Source organism: Puntigrus tetrazona, chromosome 6 (genome assembly GCF_018831695.1).
Source record: "Puntigrus tetrazona isolate hp1 chromosome 6, ASM1883169v1, whole genome shotgun sequence".
Lineage (NCBI taxonomy): Eukaryota > Metazoa > Chordata > Actinopteri > Cypriniformes > Cyprinidae > Puntigrus > Puntigrus tetrazona.
In genome coordinates, this window is record NC_056704.1 from 18,286,622 (window position 1) to 18,307,561 (window position 20,940).

General features: G+C 36.2%; 1 protein-coding gene across 1 annotated transcript in view; it reads left to right on the forward strand.

The window, feature by feature from the left end:
- The window catches only part of oca2 (oculocutaneous albinism II), a 77,754-nt gene that overhangs the window by 31,100 nt on the left and 25,714 nt on the right, over positions 1-20,940 (forward strand). Inside the window, exons 16-19 of the mRNA XM_043242595.1 lie at positions 7,659-7,791; positions 13,529-13,676; positions 14,428-14,485; positions 15,364-15,472. Of these exons, the coding sequence (XP_043098530.1) occupies positions 7,659-7,791; positions 13,529-13,676; positions 14,428-14,485; positions 15,364-15,472 (448 nt within the window). The remainder of the gene's footprint in view (positions 1-7,658; positions 7,792-13,528; positions 13,677-14,427; positions 14,486-15,363; positions 15,473-20,940) is intronic.

The window sequence follows — 20,940 nt, forward strand, 5'->3', positions numbered from 1 at the left end:
AACTAGGATAGTTTATGGCCGAGATACAACTATTTGAAAATATGGAATCTGACGGTGCAAAAAAAGAAAAAAAAAAAAAAGAAAAAGAAATCTAGATATTGAGAAAATCTCCTTTAAAGTTGTCCAGATGAAGGCATTTTACCAATCAAAAATTTATGTTTAATATATTTACTTAAGGAAATGTACAAAATATCTTTATGGAACATGATCTTTTCTTAGGCAGTGATTGGTGGATTACTTACAAGTTTTACAGATTACATGATTACATAACTAGTAGTCATGTAAGGTTACTCTTTTTAAGGTAATATAATCTGACTTCCTTTTACATCAGATTAGATTATTTTAACTGGATTACATAGATTAATTTACCACTAAACATAACATGGTATAAAACACCATGGTTTTCCAAACTGGGCTTAATGTAATAACTACATTGGGTTTGTGAGGCGATTAAAATAAGATAAAATAAAATGTGTCTGCATTTCATAAAAGAAAATTAATAAACATGAAAACAACAAACACTTTTTGTCCAGACTTTCAGAATAAACAGTGCATTGGATATGATAATGACAAATGTTTAGTAGCAAAACATTGCCAGTGTTTAGTTGCTTGCATAATTATTTATTTAATGTATTGTCTAATTGCTTGAGAGGCGGTTTTTTCCTAAACTTCAAAAGCACGGTGTGCACATTTATGCATATGCCATTTGTGAATATAGTCACAGCTAACTGATTTGAAACACAGTAGGTTTTTTGAAAGGACAAATTGAGAGAGAAAAGAGAAGAATTAGGGAGAATCTGTGAATTATGAATGTATTGTGATGGCAAGTTTTCCTTCCATGAAAGTACGTGTGCTATAGTGTTAGTGTATATGGTCAAAGCGTGTGTCAGTAAGTACGTGTAAGTGTCCAGCTAAAGCCCTGAATGAGACACAGAGGACGAGATAGAGCTCTTTCATCTCCAGCTCCGGATGCTGATTAAAGATGCTCTCTTTGGAGCCATTCTACCCTGCAGCTCTTCTGTCACACACTACCACAGACACAATGGCTAAGACACAAAACCTATGTGTGTGTGTGTGTGTGAGTATCAGTGCAAAAAAGAAAGGGAGCGGAAAAAAGGTGGCTATAAAAGTATAAGAGATCCATCTTTTTCTGACAGTCTATTTAAAAGGCTACACACCAAAAGAACAACTATATGCCTAAAAACCTCAATCTATTTGGAGCCATAAATTTTGATGTCGTATAAACATCTTGTCAGCGAAACTGATTTCCAACACCATCACACTTTCTGACAGAGATGGATGAATTAGCGTGTGAAGCACATTAAATTAGCTGTTTTAATCAAGTGCTGCTTCACGGTTTAAGTGTGTTTTAAAGAGAGAATCTCAAGGGTGACTTGAAGGGTCATGGAAAGGTAAACAGAGGAGTTTTGTAATCCGCATTATTTTTTGTGCTTTTACTGTAGGTGGGAATATAGGACTTTTGGGTGGCCTGAATGCCATTTAGATCAGAAGTCATCATATGAAAAGATTAACTGTTAGTTTAAGTACAAATATCTCACTAGGGTTGACACAATATTACCATTTTTAAGAGGCCGTTCACATGCAACTAGGCGTGCGTCTTTCTCAGTTTTTTGTTCCAGAGTTGTATGCCGTCGCAAAGCAACCGTGGTCTGCTTTTCCGTGGAGATGCGAAAGCTACAGCAGTTCCACGCATATACATTTGAAATAATGTAGATGCGTACAATAGACTCCTAAATTAGCACATAAATTCTGTAAATATGAAATCCTGTCTAAATTATTGTGAAAAACTAGTTTGAAGACATTTTGGAGGTCCACTCTTTTGATTATATTTCCGCTGTCTGAAGATCATTTCTTGGTTATTTAGACAAACTAGCTGCCCAACCAACATCTTGATGTTTCCTGTGTGGGTTGAGTTGTACATTACCTTCATGCCTCCCTGGTAACTGCAGGCCTGGCAACCGATGTTTATTTAGGTATAAGGTATTGCGCATACACATATTTTTATGTATGTTATTAGGTTTGAGACAGTATTGTTTGTTTGTTCTTTGTCATATTTTTAAGGGAAGTCAAACTGCAGCTGGCTTGTCATTTTAATTACAGATACACAAAACAAAACAAAAAAACACAAAATTACAGATAATTAGATTAGTAAAAGGGCTGAAAGGGAAAGGTATTTTATTAGTAAAACAATTGGATGAAACCACCTGATAATTCACAAACGTCTTTTTAAAAAAGATTTCAATTGAATGGATGAAAAGTGGACTTGGAATGTTTATTATTGTATTTAATAATTAAAGAATTCAGTACAGTATTCACTGTCAATTGATGTTTGTTAATAAACATGGGGACCAATTCTCACTATTAACAAGTTGCTTATTAGCATGTCTACTATTAACATATTGGCTATTTTTGAGTACTTACAGAGCACATATTTTGCATGAACATAATCTCACCCAGTACCTAAATTTAACAACTACCTAACTATTAATAAACAGCAGATTATGAGTTTGAGGCAAATTTTTAGTTAATGGTTTGTTAGAAAGATTGTTCTAGATAAACAAATGCTATAAAAGTATTTTTCATTCATTCTAACCCATTTATTTAATTTCTTAACTGACTGAACCTTATAGTAAAGTCATGCTGTATTCTTTGTTTAAAAAAAGGTCATTAAACCCATTAAAACCCATCATTGAGGGTGGCTTAAATATTTCATGAGAAGTTCAATAGTTGCCATCACAGTTTTTAATTTAGTTATTCCTCACACTCTTCCATCGGCGACAGAAAGGTGCCTGGTTTAAATAGTTGTTTCTTCAGCTGGCTTTCAGAGCTGAAATCGCTGTGGGGTTTGAGTTAATTTGTGGCTCAGCAGAAACATCGTCCTTGCCTGTCAAACCGGCTGTTGCACAGGATGACGCAGCGGTAATCATGCTCAAGTTATATTTTCCACATCAAGGTCACTTCCTGCTGGGCTACAATTGACAGTGGGAAGTTTCTGAAAAACCCAATATCCATTCAGTTGCATTTCTGACAGACCTAAATCTCTGGAGGGTGGAACCCATCAAACACACTGAAGCCCCTCTGCTCTAAATTTACTACTTTATAAACATCATTTTTGCTTTCCGTCATGACGTTCGGTGACAAATAAGCTCCTGTAGTGGATACACCGAGGAGTGTGTGAAGTGCTGGACAGATTCATGCATTCTGTTCCGGAGGGAGAGATTGCATCTGCTGTAATTATTGACATGGATGCAGTGGTTTGTGTTATCTCTGTGTTACAAGGGCCAGATTTGTTTATATTTGAGAGGGCTTCTGTTTATGTTGACAACATGCAGATGATAAATGGAGATACAACTTCACGTGCAAAAAATGACACACACACACACACACACACACACACACACACACACACACACACACACACACCTATGCAGCTCAATACTTGCTCATTTAGTGATTGCTGTGTGCATTGATTTGGTACCCATTTAGCTGGGTCTTAAAGTTAGTCACATAAAATACCACTTTTAAAGCATTACTAAGAGATTCCCTGTATTATGAAACACTTTTCTGGTTTACACATGTCTATGTGTGCGTCTGAGGAGTCGAATTCCTGATGCAATAGAGGTAGGAGTCGATGAAACTCTGGGCTCTCTGTGAATGACTGATCCAAAACTATTTTTAAGCTGGTTCAAACAGGTGCTTTTATGGTGTGTGCGCATAAGGTGGTGTAATGTAGTTTAATGATTTTTTTGTATAAGCTTGAAAGTTCTTTAGGCTATCTTTCTAAAAATGTAAATGGATTTCTTTGACATTTCTTGAGGTATCACACCATATTTTATTTTATTTTATTTTTCTATTTTACCACCAAAAATATTACTTTAGCTTGAAACATTCCGGGTATACTGTTGTTTTTTGCTCTATATGTAAATGAACAAGCATTTGCATTTTTGTGTGACTCATGTCTGTTTGCTTGTATACAGCCGAGGATTTAATTTGAGTCTAGTGAAGCCACCACCTTCTTCAGCAGTCACTTAATCCGTTTATTAAGCTCCAATCAGCCTCAAGATCTTTAGAGCCTCTGGATTCTGAATGGAAGCTCTGCCATACAAATAGATGGATGACATGGCACCATACAGCTTAATAAAAAGCACTGTGCTTTACTAATCCACAACATCAAAAGATTTTATACCTTGACTTACAAAAAGCAAATAATGTAATCTGTGAAATGGTTGTGAAAGAAGCCTTTTATGCTCACCACGGCTGCATTTATTTGATTATAAATATAAAATATATTGTGACCTATTATTGCAATTTGAAATTGTTTTCTATTTTAATATATTTTAAATTAAATAAATAAAATGTATTCCTGTCATGACAAAACTTCAGTTGTCAATATCATATCATGATACCTTTTTTTTTTTTTTTTTTTTTACATTTACTTGTAATGCTAAAAATGTATGCTATCACTTTTTCAAAACAAAAGTCACAATTTAAATGACTGAATTTACACTTTTCTTATAATTGGTTATAGTATATTATATAATTAATTTAATAGTTTAATCAAATAATTGTTAAAGAGAGAGTAAGTGTAATATATATATATATATATATATATATATATATATATATATATATATATAGTAAAATATTATCCCAATTTTAATTGTTTTCTATTTTAATATATTGTAAAATGTGTTCCTTTCATGGCAAAGCAGAATATTCAAGCAAAATTATACTCCAGTATTTTTTTCTTTAAACAACATTTTTTTAAATGTTTACTATCTATTTTTTTAAATAAAAAAATCACAATTTGAATGACAAAATTTTTATCCAATGATTGTTAGAGAGAGAATGGGTGGTAGGTGATTTGAAACGGTCAGAAATGATTTATGTTTTTAGTATTTTGATTTGGTTGATTTTAGTATTTAGACCTAGAAATCATTTTTTTTTTTAAACCGCCAAAGTTTCCAGGTTTTTTACAAACCCTGTCCATCCCACATTTCTCCGGCAGCAGTCAGTCATGACAGAACATCTTGTACTTGTGGCCTCTTTGTTTATTTGTTTGTGTTTCTGTTTGTTTGGGCTGTGCTAGTCGGAATGGGCCCCCCTTCGGTCTCGACAGGATCACTACAGCAGGGATGTTGCCATTTGGTCAGTCAAGCATCCATCTGTGGAGCTCTCTGTAGATCAGACATTTGAGCCTGGGCGGACAGAGTGTTTCAGGGTCGTTGAGGAGACATCTCATGTACCCTGTGCTCTCTCTCTCTCTCACTCTCTCTCTCTCTCACTCTCTCTCTGGCATCTGCTGGGCCGTCAGTCACACTCCCAGGAATCTCAGCTGCCAATCAGCGCTTCTCCAGGCCCCGGGCAGACAGGCTTTGGCGAAGTCTGGTTTGACCGTGGCCTCTGACTGCTCACTAATCAGTTAGCGCCAACAGTAAAGGTCTTTTTGCATAGTGATTTCTTATTCCCACTTCTCGTTGTTTTTTGAAGTTACTTTCTTGGCTGATAAAAGTGGAACGGTGACAACAGAAATGGAGTAAGGGGAGGTCTTATTTACACCCTATGTCTAAGTCATTATCACAACAAGCCTGCCTTCAGGACAAAACAAGAGAATCTACAAAGGAAAATCCCCAAACACTGCCTATTGTCTGCAGCTGCATTACTGACAAAGTAATGAGGACTCGTGCATCTACTCTATATGATAGGACATGCAGCTCAACAGAGCAAGAAAGCCGTGGGGGAATAAAGCAGAGGACCGCTTTAATGAAATGTTATCGACAGATCCATACTAACCCAACTTGCCCCAGTGAATCTGTATAAGGATATCTCTTATTTCAGTAAATTCAGATATTAGAGTGAAGATCTTCGCTTTTAGATGCATTGCACTATTCTTAAATTATTTTGAAATCAAATGATCCCAAAAAGCTTGCGATAGAATATGATCGGTTAAGAAAGGCCGGTTCGTTTTAAGGTAATATTAATATTTTATTTTCCTGAATCTTTCATTATATCAGCCTTTACCTGAATCTTAAAGTGATAGTTCACCCAAAAATGAATTCTGTATCATTCGCTCACCCTCATGTTGTTTAAAACCTCTACAACTGAATCAGGGATTTGATTTCAAGAATCTGAACTTTTTTTTATGGACCAGCAGCATTATTAAAAAAAAAAAAAAAAAAAAAAAAAGATTAGATTTGATTTGTTCACTTTTAATGATGTTGAATTTTTTCTTTATTTAAGGGGTTTCCCCCGTCTGCAGTGGTCCCATCTCTTTTTTTTTCTTCAAGAATTCTAAATAATAATACTCCGAATAATTCCATGTTCTTTCCTTTAAAAATCCATTCCAATTCTATTACAAATCTAATTTTTAGAGTGCTCAAATGAATGTGCGGATGTGTGTTCTTTTTTCCCTGATCTCCTGTAGAGGTCACTGTATACCAGTCTTCACATGTCTTTGTCTCCATTCACATTTGTCTCATGTTGGCATCTGAGATTGGACGTGTTGTTTGTTTGTTGTTTGCTTACTCACATCTTAATGTTTTATTATTCCAAATAATACAAGACCATGTTTATCCTTTCAATCGTGGTTTTGTTTTATGGGTGGAGGATTTAGTACCTTGAGCTGCTTTAGGGAGGCTATACTGCCAAAAACCAGCATCAGTGTTTTTTCTCCCCATTTTTACCAGCCTTTTGTTTCGTTTCTAAGAAGTACCTCTAAGTCCTGGGTTTTTGCCAAGCCTGAGCAATGCGGGGAGTCGAACTGCAACAGGGATGCAATTATCTTGTATCTTGCCAGTTGCCTTTACAAAACAGAAGACACTGGGTCTAGTTGTCACATTTTAAACTAATTTTTCATTTCTCAGGGTCCATTTCTGTATAAGTGCAGTCTTGGATACAGTAAATCTTTTTTTGCCATTATTATTGCCCAAGGAATAAAAGCTGTTATTTAGAACCTGTTGACCTTTTTTGAAAATGATATTGGTGCTAAGTTGTCACAATGGTAGTCTGCCATTTAATAGCCCGTTATAGACTTCTCACTAAGCTCGATTAATGCAGTCTGTGAGATATAGAATTTGCTGTAGAATGTCTGTACTGCTTATGTGCACAAATGTCACCATGTAAACAAGCAAAGATAACTCATAGGTTATACACGAGCAGTGTATTGAAAGATAAGTCATCGGATTAGATTTCAGACCACATGGATCTATTTTACACATCTCTTTTAGTGGCGCCATTTGAAAATGTGATGCCATCTGGTTATGATGAAAGATGGGGTGGGCTGCACAGGCAAGAAATATCTTCTGAAGCTAGATGTTCAGCCGAGAGGGCTGTGTGCTCTTGATGTGAATGAAAATTAATAAATAGTCAAGAGCATTTTAAGAGGATTTGTGCCACATGCAGGTGCTCATTTAAATCTTATATAAGTGTTTAAATGCATCAAGATGCAAGCATTAAAATGCTGAATTTGATTCTGTTGATGAAATGTAATCAAGGCCTCCATCCACATTATATGGAGAGCCAGTAAAGTGGATGTGATCTCTACTTAGTGCTTAGAATAGATTTCATGAAATAGCGCAGCAAATTAATTGCACAATTTTTAAAAGGGTGAAAATTAACCCGCCCTCTTCTTCCACTAGGGGATTGACTTTGCGGCCTTTACTGGTTACATGTTCCTGGGAATCTGTCTGGTGCTGCTGACCTCATTTCCTTTTTTGAGGATGCTATACTGGAATAAGAAACTTTACAACAAGGAATCCAGCGAAATCGTGGGTGAGTATTCATTTATTCTGCTCTATTCCTATGCACCAGGTTCCCCAAAATCACACGAAACTACCCTCAAGTGTATGCAGAGCTACTCTGCTTTCCTTCGTCTTTTTTAAGCTCTTTTGTTCTGACATGTGCAATGAAAAATTCATTCATAATCCCATTGACCTAGATCTTAAAGAATGAGCAATCATTTCTAAAAAAACAGAGTGGGTGAGGGCACACTTGACCTTCCCTTTTTGACAGCAGTTCTTCCTATATGAGAATGTGAATGAGTGTCATACACCGTTTTACACTATTTACACTAGATCTCATATCCTATCCAAAGCTCCTTACATTTGGCCTTTGAGCCCCGTGACTGGGATAGGCATAGCCTACCCTTTCATGAATGATTAGAACCTCAGCAATACATCAATTTTTCATCTGCCCCTCCTCCTCCCCCACTTCTGACGATCACATTGATGCGTTTAGTCTCTCTGTACCCTTCGGGCTGTTTTCGCTGATATTTCCATTATTCTTATCGGATGAGCCTGTGCTGAAAGCCGTAATGCGTCTGTATTAAATACATAAATCCTGTCATAGATGACCTCTCTCAAGACCTAGACTTATGCCCAGTTTTCAGACAGGACATGTTTGAGTGGTCAGTGTTTGGATGGTTCGCATGGACCGATTAGCCCCTGCTGGCAGACGTTGTAACTACATCATCTAGAACCACAAATCCAGCGTGCATTTTGATGAAATAAATGTTTAGTTTTTTTAAGAAAAAATGTGTGTATGAGTAATGTTACACGAGTAGATGTAAGATATGGACGTATGATCACAGCATGCCGATATACAGCCATAACTCACAGCTATAAAGGTGATATTGCATTTGTACAACAGCTAAACAGCATAATTGTGTAAATACATAAGAATCAACAGCAGAGCGTCTTTAAAAACATGCTTTGGAGCTTTATATTGAAATACTTACTACCTCCCAGTAGTGGCTCATCAGGGGAGGCACAGCCTCCCCAAAATATTAAGGTGAAAATGGAAGGAGGACGATTTAATGTTCACAAATTCACAGTTTAACATCTGTAATGTTGCAAGTGTTGTAAGTTGGAGAGTTCTGCTTTTCTGTCGATAATGTACCAAGTACATATGATGAGTAATGATATTGAATATTTGAACGGCAACAGATTTACCAAGCTGCCGTTCAAAAAATAAAGGGAGAACATGCCTAAGCTAGATAGAGGCTAAAGCACTCGGCTTAATTAAATGTCACAACAAGCAGTTAACAAAGACTTTTAAGAAGGGATGGAAGGTTTTTTCAAGTGATAGTTGTTTTCTGACTAAAAGCAACCAAAAACGACTTTAAAGTGGTTAAGCAAATAATAATAATAATAATCGTCAGGCATCCACAGACCAATACAATTAGTGTGCTTCCTCTATCACAGATTCAGATTTAAAGTCGACAGTTTAACAGCAGAGCCCAAGCCTCCACTAATTCCACTAATGTTACATGAGAACTAGTAACGAAGGAAAACTGAGTTGCTTTATTGAAAGCTTATTGTATTACTGTAATAAACATTGTATTACGTAGAGTCGAGTAATACGAGAGAAAGATAAAAAAAACCTGCATCTCATATGCCGTTCATTTTTTAGCTAAGTCACAATATTCACATATTTTGCCATACTATCCTTTCATCTGTTAATGGTGCTTTCCGATGACAGCTCTGCTCAGTGCATTTGTTGTCTGTGTCTTAGCATCCTGTCTGCAGCAAGCTGTTGTTAAAAGTAAAAATAACTTTGCTGTGGAACAAATAATAGATTATAGACTAAAGGCTGCCCGTTAGATTTACCCAAACAAATTATTTCTCAGGTTTAAAACTTTAGAGACACATCAGAGCCAGGTGAGGTGGTTCTCAGTGGGTTTATGAACGCTAAATGGTTGCTTGTTGCCCTATACGAAAACTTTCAATTAGATGTTATCTTTATTAACAAACTGCATATTTGACTTACATTCTCAACTGAAAACCTTTTGAAACTACTTTCCATCTCACAAAAACAGTAAAGTATGTATATATATATATGTGTGTGTGTGTGTGAGTGTGTATGTGTGTGTGTGTGTGTGCACATGCACATTTACATTACAATATTAAATATTTACATGCTATTTTCAGAAATATATACTAACAGGGTACGTGTTAGAGCATGGTTATTGTTGTACTGTTATCAGCCTATCATAATGTATGTTGTACTTGTCTCTTTACGTCCACCATTGTTTAACACTCGCTTGAAATGGGCAATGTGTCAAAGAACTGCATGTTTATGACATTTTGAAGGAACAGAACACATTTAACCTAAGTGTGACGATACTAACACAGCTAGAAAGCCATCATAGACATAGACAGGTCAATACCAGTCTCACATAGGGAGCCATCGCTTCATCACCGCCTCCACCGAGAGCCCAAGCATGCTCTGTTCTTTCACAAGCAGGATTTATGTACTTTCTCATCATTTCTTCCATTTTGGCCAGCCACTAAAATTAATGGACGAACAAATTTCACAGACTTCACACTGACAAAATTCTGTCTCACTCCCTCAAGTCCTTCCAAAACATGTATGAGTCTTTCTTTCTTTCTTTCTTTCTTTCTTTCTTTCTTTCTTTCTTTCTTTCTTTCTTTCTTTCTTTCTTTCAAAAACTCCCAAATGCTCAAAGTAAATGGGCTCCAAGTAAATTTTGAAAGATTACAAAAATAAAAATTCCTTCATTTATTGTTAATTGTTGTAAATTTACCTTTGAGGCATCCTAGCTTCAAAATAGGATGCGCAAGTAAGTGAATAAATAAGTATTTAAATGTAGTGATGGCCTTTCTTTCTAAATACACTTCCTTTTTGAGTGGATTGTTTCTTTATTACCATCACATTTAAACACATCCATTTAATTTGCTTGGTTTGATCATTTTTCACCTCGGTCAGATGGCTTTTGGACTTTTTATTCCATTATTTGTTGTGAAAATAAATAGACAAAATAATCAGTTGAGTCTTCTTCCTCCAGTTGTCAACTTCTCTCTACAGATGGCCATTAGCCTCTTGAGCAGCTGCTCCCTCCTCTCCACAGAGACCAACTCCTCACATCTCCCATACACCTCCACACCTGAGCTCTCCTTCACAAACCTGACAGTATGACAATAGCTGCTTTATCATAAACCACTCATATTAACTATTCACAGACTGAAATCAGGCTCTGAGGTTCCCAGAAAGGCTTTCACCATACCAATAATTCAGATTGTGTCTACAGTTGGGTACTTAAAAAAAACTAATAATACCAATGAATTGCTGTCCCCAGTACTGTAGCTAATAATTTTCTTTGATCTTAGACTAGAAATAATATTTTTGACTACTGTAACAATGTATCACAGTAAGTATCATGACCAGTATTTGAGAGTTTTATTTAAAAATCTATTTTAGCTGTTCATGCTTACAGAACATTTACTGCACACAAGAACTGTGTTGTTTTAAAAACAACCTGCTCTTGCATGAATGGACGCCGCACATCTAGAGTCTTAATTATACATATGCATGTATTTTTGTGCCTATCATTTTAGAGATAAGACTAGCAAATGAAATAGAAAGAATTTATTTCTCAGAAGGCAGCACTTTACATGCTCTCACACACCATTGGCCTTTGCCCACTGCGAGGATTGTCTTCCCTTTGAGACATCATCAGCATGGGACTAGCATCATCCAGAATGCCAATCTTTCCCTCCGCTCTGTATTTATTGGGCTTTCGGGTGGCTAACACAATGAGAGAGTGCTAGTCTGTGTTGAGCTGATGCAAAGTCTTAGAACTCTGCTCTATAAGGAACAGGAACTTAAATGATCGGCTTTCCGGTTCCCCAGGTGCTTGCTGCGTCTGGAACGAAAGAGCTCCACAAGTCCTGATGGTGACCACTCAATGCCAGTCCAATTTCTAATTCTGTAAAGCCTTAAGTCCCCACAGAGCCTCACTTTCAAAAAATCAAACCTGCTGTGTGGCTGATACAGTTTTCCAGGCCCTCGGCATGATACATTACTGTGTCGATTGTGATCAGCATGTTTTTCCTCTGTCAATTAGCTTATGGGAAGCTTTCCTAGCAGCCTCCCCATCACGTGGTGAGGAGTCATGCTGAAGGACTAGTGCAAAATCTTTTTTTTCTTTATTTTTTCCATTCTGTTTGCTTGTGCTTCATACTTCCGTCTGTCCATCCGTCCATCCATCCATCCATCCATCCATCCATCCATCCATCCATCCATCCATCCATCCATCCATCCATCCATCCATCCATCCATCCATCCATCCATCCATCCATCCATCCATCCATCCATCCATCCATCCATCCATCCATCCATCCATCCATCCATCCTTCCTTCCATTCTTCCTTCCATCCATCCATAATGAATGGGTTTTTTTATCTGTCTATTTTATTAGAAAAGTTTCACATTAAATGGTTTCCCAAAGAATATCATTATAAGGAAAACACTGAACCATTAAGCAGATTACTTTTATATTCCGGCCTCATATGCTTTCCTATGTAAACTATGAATATTAAAACAAAGATACTGAAACTAATATTTTAATATTACTTTTTAAAATATATTAGGGCACTTGTGTTTCTACTTTGTTTTGTCGTGCTGTGTAATAATTGAAATATTGCCACGGAGGTTTAAAACGGATTGCAAATTGCAAAAAACTAAATTTTGTTCACATACTGTAACTGATCTAAATATTTGCAGCTGTGTTCTTCGGATGTTTTGCCCTCCATGACAAGTCTTCGAACTGGTCACCTGACTGACAGCTATGAACTGACAGTTAATTAAGAGTCAGCTAACTAATGAAGTATTGAAATCAAATTTAAGAATCAAATCAAGAATTTATTTTTATCACAATGTGATCAAAAATCTGATTTGTTTTTGTTTTTTGGTCTGATTTGGTCACAGTATTAAAAAAGAGCTTGTCTTTGTCTACTACATTAAGTTATACAATTAAAGGGTTAGTTCACCCCAAAATGATTTTTCAAATCTGTAAGACCTTTGTTCTTCTTCAGAACACAAATTAATACATTTTTGATTAAATTATCTCAGATCCAGAAACTTATAGTAAAACATGGTAAAACAGTCCATGTGACATCAGTGGCTTAACTTCAGCTTTGCGATAATAGGAGAATACTTTTTTGGGGCAATGAAAACAAAAATAGCATAATTTACTCAACCATTCACCCCTGAGTTAATGTACGTCTTTCACCATTTTGGAGAGTATCAAAATTACTTATTTGGCATTATCAGCCTTGTTTACATAAGGGGGAAGAACATAATCTGTGATGGTCACCATCAGGCCTTGTGTTCCGAAGATGAATGAAGGTCTTAAGGGTTTGGAACGACACGAGGGTGACAAATTAATGTCCGAATTCTTTTATTTTTCTGACATACATAATGATTACAGACATTTCAAAGATGTTTGAAGTCAAATTGCAAAGCTTTAGGCAAAAAATATTCTGAATAAATGAGCGAACAAAAGAATTACAATTATCCCTTCCTTATTATAATTTTTTCTGGATTGACTCGGCTTGACCATACATTTCTATCTTTAATAGTTCTTGTTATCTGTTTCTTCCTGTTTTTTTTTTTTTTTCGGAATAGATTTGAAATTCTTATCTTAATTCGTATTTGTCTGTTCTACAGCTGAACCCTTTATCTTGTCACGATTTGTGTCGCCCTGCAGAACTGAAGCATGAGATTCTGGTGTGGAGGCAGACAGCCCATCGCATTAACCCTGCCAGCCGAGAGGAGACTGCCGTCAAGTGTCTTCTCATGCAGAAGGTGCTCAATCTGGAAAACCTCCTGCGCAAGAAGCTCAAGACCTTCCAGAGGTGCCATCCTCGCTCTTTTCTTTGTCTGCTTGGTTAAAACGCAAGCAGTCTGTTTACACCGTGCATGGCATTTGTGGATGTATGTGGAAACGAAATGTGCTTTTGTTTGCATCTTCTTTTCTAATTGTGTTATCTAAATGTCATGAGTATAAAACAAATTAGTAGTATGTTCAAGATGCATTCTCATTACTTAGAATCTTTCATCATTTTGATATGCTATTGATATTGCTATTTATAGTATTACGATGAGTGTCTTTCTTGGTATGAGATTGAAATCATGCCATTAGGTCCAAAATATATCCATTCCCAGTGCATGACACCTGTTGTGTCTGACGGTAGCACATACCCAGAAGCCCAGGATGATAAATGAGAAATAATTAACCTGTAGAAAAGTAGGTAATTGTTCTCAATTGTGTCGGCTCTCTAAAGCTCTCGTAGAGAGCTGAAATTTTAATCATGCAGAATAATTTTGTTCTCAACAGTAGCCTGTTTTTATTTTGTTGTTATTATTATAAATGCTTCTTTTAACTAAAGAAATTCGATTAGTTCTGCTTGTGGTTTTGTGGGGCTTGTGGTTTGCTTTGATGACAGATAGAATAATCACAGAAGCCATTTACAGCCTCACATGCTGAGTAGAAAAGGTTCGGGGTGACCACATGAAATCACCACTCCTACTCGTTTGCAGGTGTCCATGCTGGCTGAAAGGATGTATTAACACACTCTGTTCTATTTTATTGCTTTATTTTTGCAGGCAAATATCACAGGAAGACAAAAACTGGGAGCATAATATTCAAGAGCTGCAGAAAAAGGTAAAAAAAAAAAAAAAAAAAAAAAAAGCAGCATTGATGATACATGATGGCTCTGGTTAATTAAGTGTCGTGCCCCACTGCTAACCATGCCTTATCTTTCTGATGTTATCTTATTATATGATTAGAAACTTAATCAATTTCTTTGACTCCAGTGGAGTAACCATTTAGAACATCCAGGACCCTGATAGTACTTATATTAATTATCATTATCATTCATTTATTTATTTACAACTATACGCGTTTTGATTGTAAAAATGTAAACAAAGTCAGTGATTATCACATTTTAATGTAGTAATATTGTGGTAACACTTTATGTTTTGATAGTCAACTTTAGACATTTTACTAAGAGTAAGTAACTTTGCAGCTACATGTCATTAAAGTATTAGTAAACTGTCTGCTTAATAACTTCTAACACATTTTGTCTTCATATTTTGACGGATACACAACATACAACACAGTATTTACATTTTTTGATTTAGCAGTTACTTCTATCCAAAGCAACAGTTTTTTATTTAATTTTTCTTCTGAATGTCAATTCAAAATTGATGGTGTTACTCATTTGGCAGCCGACAAAAAAACACTTTGAAGTTGGCACACATCATCTATAGTTTTGTCCCAATTGTAATGTACTCTCGATTATGATTTTAATAAAATACTGTTTATTGGAGTTTAGTTGGACTCGTGACCTTTGACGTGAACAATGAAAGATATGTTTTGTTAACATGTGAACCTGTATGTGATTTGCATTGTAATATTTGCAAATATGCATTTTTGCATATGCATCGGGATAGACCTGTAGATTACAATTCAACAGCAGAGTTATTTGACACGTTTCTTTCACTCCTGTATCTGAACATGTCTTTCGTGATCTTTTGCAGCACAGAATAACTGACAAAATCCTCTTGGTCAAGTGTCTCACTGTCCTTGGGGTGGTCATCTTTATGTTCTTCCTGAACTCCTTTGTCCCCGCCATACATCTGGATCTGGGTAAGCGAGAGACAAACAAGGACACAAATAATCAGGATTCATCCGTTTCTATTGCTAAACTGGCCCTGCTGTTTACATGCCTCACTGTATAATTACGAGGACCCGTTTCCTCTCTGTTTGAGCAGAGGAAATGGAATTACAAGAATATCTTGCTATTTTTAAAATGATCAAAAATGTGCCAATTCCCCTACCATGGAGCAAACATTTCATTTTATATGCATTATATTAAGGTTCGTAGAATAAAATTAGAGAAGGGAACGTTATTAGGCTAACCACTTTCTCCAATGATCTAATTGGTGTGTGTATGAATCCGTCAATGCGTTGATGTCGTAATTGTTTGCAGCTGGGCTTTAAATGCAGAAAGAGACACAAACGCAAAACAATAACAGTTGAGTAGCGTGAGATTAAATAAGACAGCTAGTATTACTCGACCTAAAATTAGTCTATTTTTTCTGTATTTTTTTTTTCTTGCCGCCACACAGCCTTTCATTTTGCTCTAGCTTTGTCGAACTGGTTTATGGACGTGTTTATTATACGGAGAATGAGATGTCAATTACAGATGGAAATGAGACCGAGAACTTCACCAAACACTATTAGTGGGAACGGGTTGGTCAATCAGAGAATGCCAGGCGCGCAGCTCGCTGAGGTTATTGTACAGTTTGGGTCTGATTGCGTATTGATAATCAATTCTCGTTTGTGGAGAGCTTGATCTTGTGCAAAGATGACACATGAATATTATTTTCTAAATGATCATGTCTCGTCTCTTCATACATACTAAATCATGTTTTTTTTTTGTTGTTGCCTTCCACAGCTGTGTACTTAATTAATTGGCTATGATCGCAAAAATAATCACCGTACATTACCATATTCAAAAAGCAGTGTGGTTCTGCTTTCAAATTCAACTCGGTGCTTCGTTCTGATCAAAACCAGGGTCGGCCAGCATGGGCTGCAAATGACTGTCATTAGACTTTCATTAGGTTGACACACCACCACTCCGTTTGACCTTTGATATTGATTATTTAATCATGGAACGAGGATACAGTGCGCCTGCTGGAGGGCAATGAAGCACACAGGATGCTCTGCGCTCCACATGTTTTTCCAACGGAAGACACATTCATGACAATTAAGTGATTCTTAAGCCCCAAGGCCAACCATTTCACAGAGAAATTATGTAATTACAGTTTGATTCTGCTATAACTGACTGGTGATTTTTAGCACATAACTGTAAACAATGCGGGTAGTAACAGTGCATCCGACAGTTTTCTTGATTTTGTGGGGGTTTTTTGGGCACTGCAAAGCTGTTAAGAGATAAAAAAAAAAAAAAAAACTCTGAAAGGTCATTTCTATAGGTCCATCAAAACATTTCACTTGTAGGTCGTAGCGGATTTTCAAGGAAATGTCAATAATTTTCACAGTGTGAGGCTTTACTCTGAAAGTAAAGATATTTGCCTGCTTAACAACTCCAAAGAGGTTGATGGTAAACAAGCAACATTTACCGTTTGACTTAAGAAACTTGTTGTACTTGGTTGCTTATGTAGTTGAAATTATCAGTCAGCAGTTCACGTAGTGAGCCATGATTTATTTATTCCACAAGCTAAATGTTCAATAACAGGAGTTTCCAGAGAAAACGAGAAGTATCTGGTCTTGTGGTCTCAACATTTTAACCCCCATGACGCAGTTATCAATGTGAATTAGTTTTATTATCTTCATCATTATGGATATGGAAATGTGTTTTAAACCATTTTTAAAGATGCGCTATTAAACTTTGGCCTCTTCTCTGTTTGAAACGTAAAATAGATATATTTGTATATTTTTTAACATGGCTTGTGCTTAGGCGCTGCTCCGCTTCAGAATGATAGATCTGATGTTTTTAACCAAAATCTCTTCTGTAGTGCAACTATAAAGCAATACTCATTTATTTAGTGGTAAAACTCTTTAAACGAGGAAATTAAGTTCTGGACCACATGCATATTAAATATTGCTAATGTGACTCATCTCTTGATATGGTCATTTATTTATGAATAAATAAGTTAAAATCCAGACGTAATTTATCTCCTGGGCAGCACAAAAGCTGTACCACCAAATAATGAATGAGGAAACAGAAGAAGATTAATCAAAGCAGAACACACACAACAGCTCATTTCTTCCCAGAACATCCTGAGAGAGACAGAGTTCTTTATAAATAAGGTGCTTGTGGAAACACATTTGCTTTAAAATGAAGAACATGATGAGGTGGTGTTTGTGTCTCACTCAACGGGCCAGAATGCCTGTGTTGTTTTGGGTATGATGAATGAGCCTCCCAGGCTTCTCGGCAAACTTCTTTTAATTGCAGAGCCTTCTTTCTCTCTCTGTCTCTCTCATTTTTCTGCTCTGTTTGTGCTGCACAACTGCTGAAGGCCCCCAATTCCTCCTCCGTATTCAGTTGGATGCCGTGGGGAACATTGAAGCAGAAAGCAAATCAAAAGTTACTTTTTTGGACTAGTGTTGTGACAAACCCATCCTAGTGCCAGTGTTGTAGAAGTCTGGGATTCATTTCACATCATGCGTGAACTACAGTGTTTGTATATGTGTGTGCGCGCCATCCAAATCGGAAAATATGCTTCACTTCATATATAATATGTTGTTGTATATTCAATGTTTTGTTGCACCCTAAAGCCCATTTAATATCTCAAAAACATTGCTTATAATTGAAGTATCAGACTGATACTTCTTGACTTCTAATCTTACGAGAAGCAAAACAAACTTTATAATCACAGTTTTAAAGAGATTAAAGCTTCATTATATTCTTTCTCCTGGGTTTTCATTAGATCTGAGGATATCCAAAGACTCTAAAGGGAAAACAGGAGCTTAATTTTGGTATTACTTTATAATTTTTGTAATTATGTTTACATATACATCTTTAGGGTATCAACCAAACAAGAGGGGCATAACAGATATTTATACTACATCACTTATATTAATCACACTCTCATTTTTACAGCTTAGTTTAAACTTCCATCAATAAATTTCCTTCCAGATTTGCAAAAATACCCTTTTTTTTTTATTAATACACTTGATCCTGTTACGTAATTTTCTCTTCCATCATTCAGCTATTCTGAACACAAATGCCTACAAGAAACTTTACCTTGTTTAAACCATCTTTCCATTAACATATTCTCTTCCACATTTACAGTACATCTGTGTCCTCTGTGTGACTGCAGCTGATTCCTTCTACTTCTGTTCTTTCTCTTCCTGTCTTTGGCTCTTCTTCTGTTCGTCCTTCTCATTCCTTATTAAATGATTTCCCCACGGGCAATCTTCAGCACTCACCTGTTTAATCAAATTTTGCTAGAATTGGAAGCATACTGTCACCCCCTCTGATATGATTTATAGTGTATCAGTTTGTTGCAGCATTTACAGACCAGCGTTGTTTATAATCCCAAAAGTATGTGTACGTGCACATTTTTTTGCGTGCCAAATTTGGGAAGCTTGAATAGGAACAGTTTGACCATTGTCCAGCTTATTTTAATGGAGGCACTTTACTCACTGGCATTTCTGGCTGGAATCCAAAGCCTCTGATGGCTAACGGGAAATATTCTGGTGGAAATGGGGTCTTTAGATAATTGCTCAGTAATTTGTTATGCTGCTTTGAGTGGGTTGGATTTTTGACATTTATGTCGTCTACAGATGAAAAAAACAAAAACACGAGCGGTCTCTTCCGATATCGTTTCGGAGAAAGGTTCTCACTCATAATTGTCCTTTCTAGCTTAAATTCAAAGAGCCCTGGGACAAAAACTTTTTCTGGGCCCAGGTGCTAGTTTTGGCAAAGGATTTTACATCAAGCTGATGATCCAAAACAGTTGTTTAAAGTGCCCCTATTATAATAATGAAAAGTTCATATTTTAGTTTTGGCACGCATACAAGGTCAAAAAACACTTTCAATGCCCTAATGTGCATTTATTTTTTACTTTACTTGTTCAACGCCTCCCAAATGATTCCCTCAACGATTCCCAAACCCCTTTTTTACACTTGTGGCACAGAATGAATTTCCATTTTCATTCAGGCCAAAAAGTGGAAAGGCAATACGTTAATGTTTAATGTTGACATCATGAAAGGTAATAAAAAAAAAAAAACTTAAAAAAAAAAATTTAATAAAATTGTGTTGTTTTAATGCCAGTAAAATAATTTCAAATAACCGAATAAATGATCTAAATTATTCTTATTATTTGGGATTTAAGACAAAAAGTTAGGATATCCTAACTTTAAGAAGTTATTTACAACGATTTTACAAAGAAAAAAAAAATGATAATGTTTTCTTAAATTAAAAAATAAGACGAAAATGGCAGTTAAGGAAACATTTTTCTTAAGAATGCTTTGTTAATCTGGCTACTGGTTCCTGATTGTGCACTCCAGAGGAATGCACTGTTATTATATGAAAAATAAATATAATTTCAAACAGTACATGACCATCTGCTCAACTCATGCTGCTTCAAAGACTAAACTCACTAAGTCCTCACTATGTGTTTCTGCTTTTAACTCGAGACCCATCTACGCTACACCAACCCAACATCATGCACCCTCCCTTTCGCTCTCATATTTGTTTTCTGAGTACACTGAGGATTAATATTCAATAGAAAGATTAATATAGCAAAAACAAATAAACACAAAATAACAAGAAATGAATTTTTCCTTTTAATGTTTTGTTTTGTTGAATAATGCCAAACACAGTACTCGGAAATAATATATCTAGATGTTACAACGAATGTCCCCTTAATGGTGCTCCAGAAAAACACAACCTATACAAGATTACCCACCACCTGCGCTTTATATTTTTATGTATCTAATTTTACTGCTTGTAAATGTTTCTCTAAGTGTATAAGCATGCATTAAGTGGACTAATGGCTTTTGTTGGTTTGTTGTAACATTTGCAGGCAGTCATTTTTGTTGTTGTTTTTTTGAAATTGTCTACGTCAGTTGCATGTAATACGTAGGTCTAGATTAAAGCCTGTTTACTATTTCAGTAAAGGTCAAAGGCTGAGATGTGACGCATGAGTTGTGCACAGTCTTGATGTCTAAATGGCACATTCATTATGATGGACTTCAACCACCACATGTGATGGAGCAGTATAACACCGGTCCGCTTCCTATTGTATTATTTGTCTCACTTTAGTGACTCGTACATTTTGTTCCTGACACGCTGCGTATGTTTTTAATCCCAGAGGCTTCTGGGAAACAGTACCTCACCTAACCAGTAATAAAATATCTGGCAGTGTTTCTTGACAGCATGCACAATGTTAACACCAGCTAATGTCACCAGCCATTTTTCAGAGATATTTCAGATTGATAACACAATAACATCTGAGTGGATTAAAATAAACCACAGGCTGACTTTTATTTTACTTATATTGATAGAACAGCGTCAAGGGAATCCTCACATAAATTTGAAGATTCAGGAAGATTTCCTTCGCAAACCTGCATTAAATTGAGCA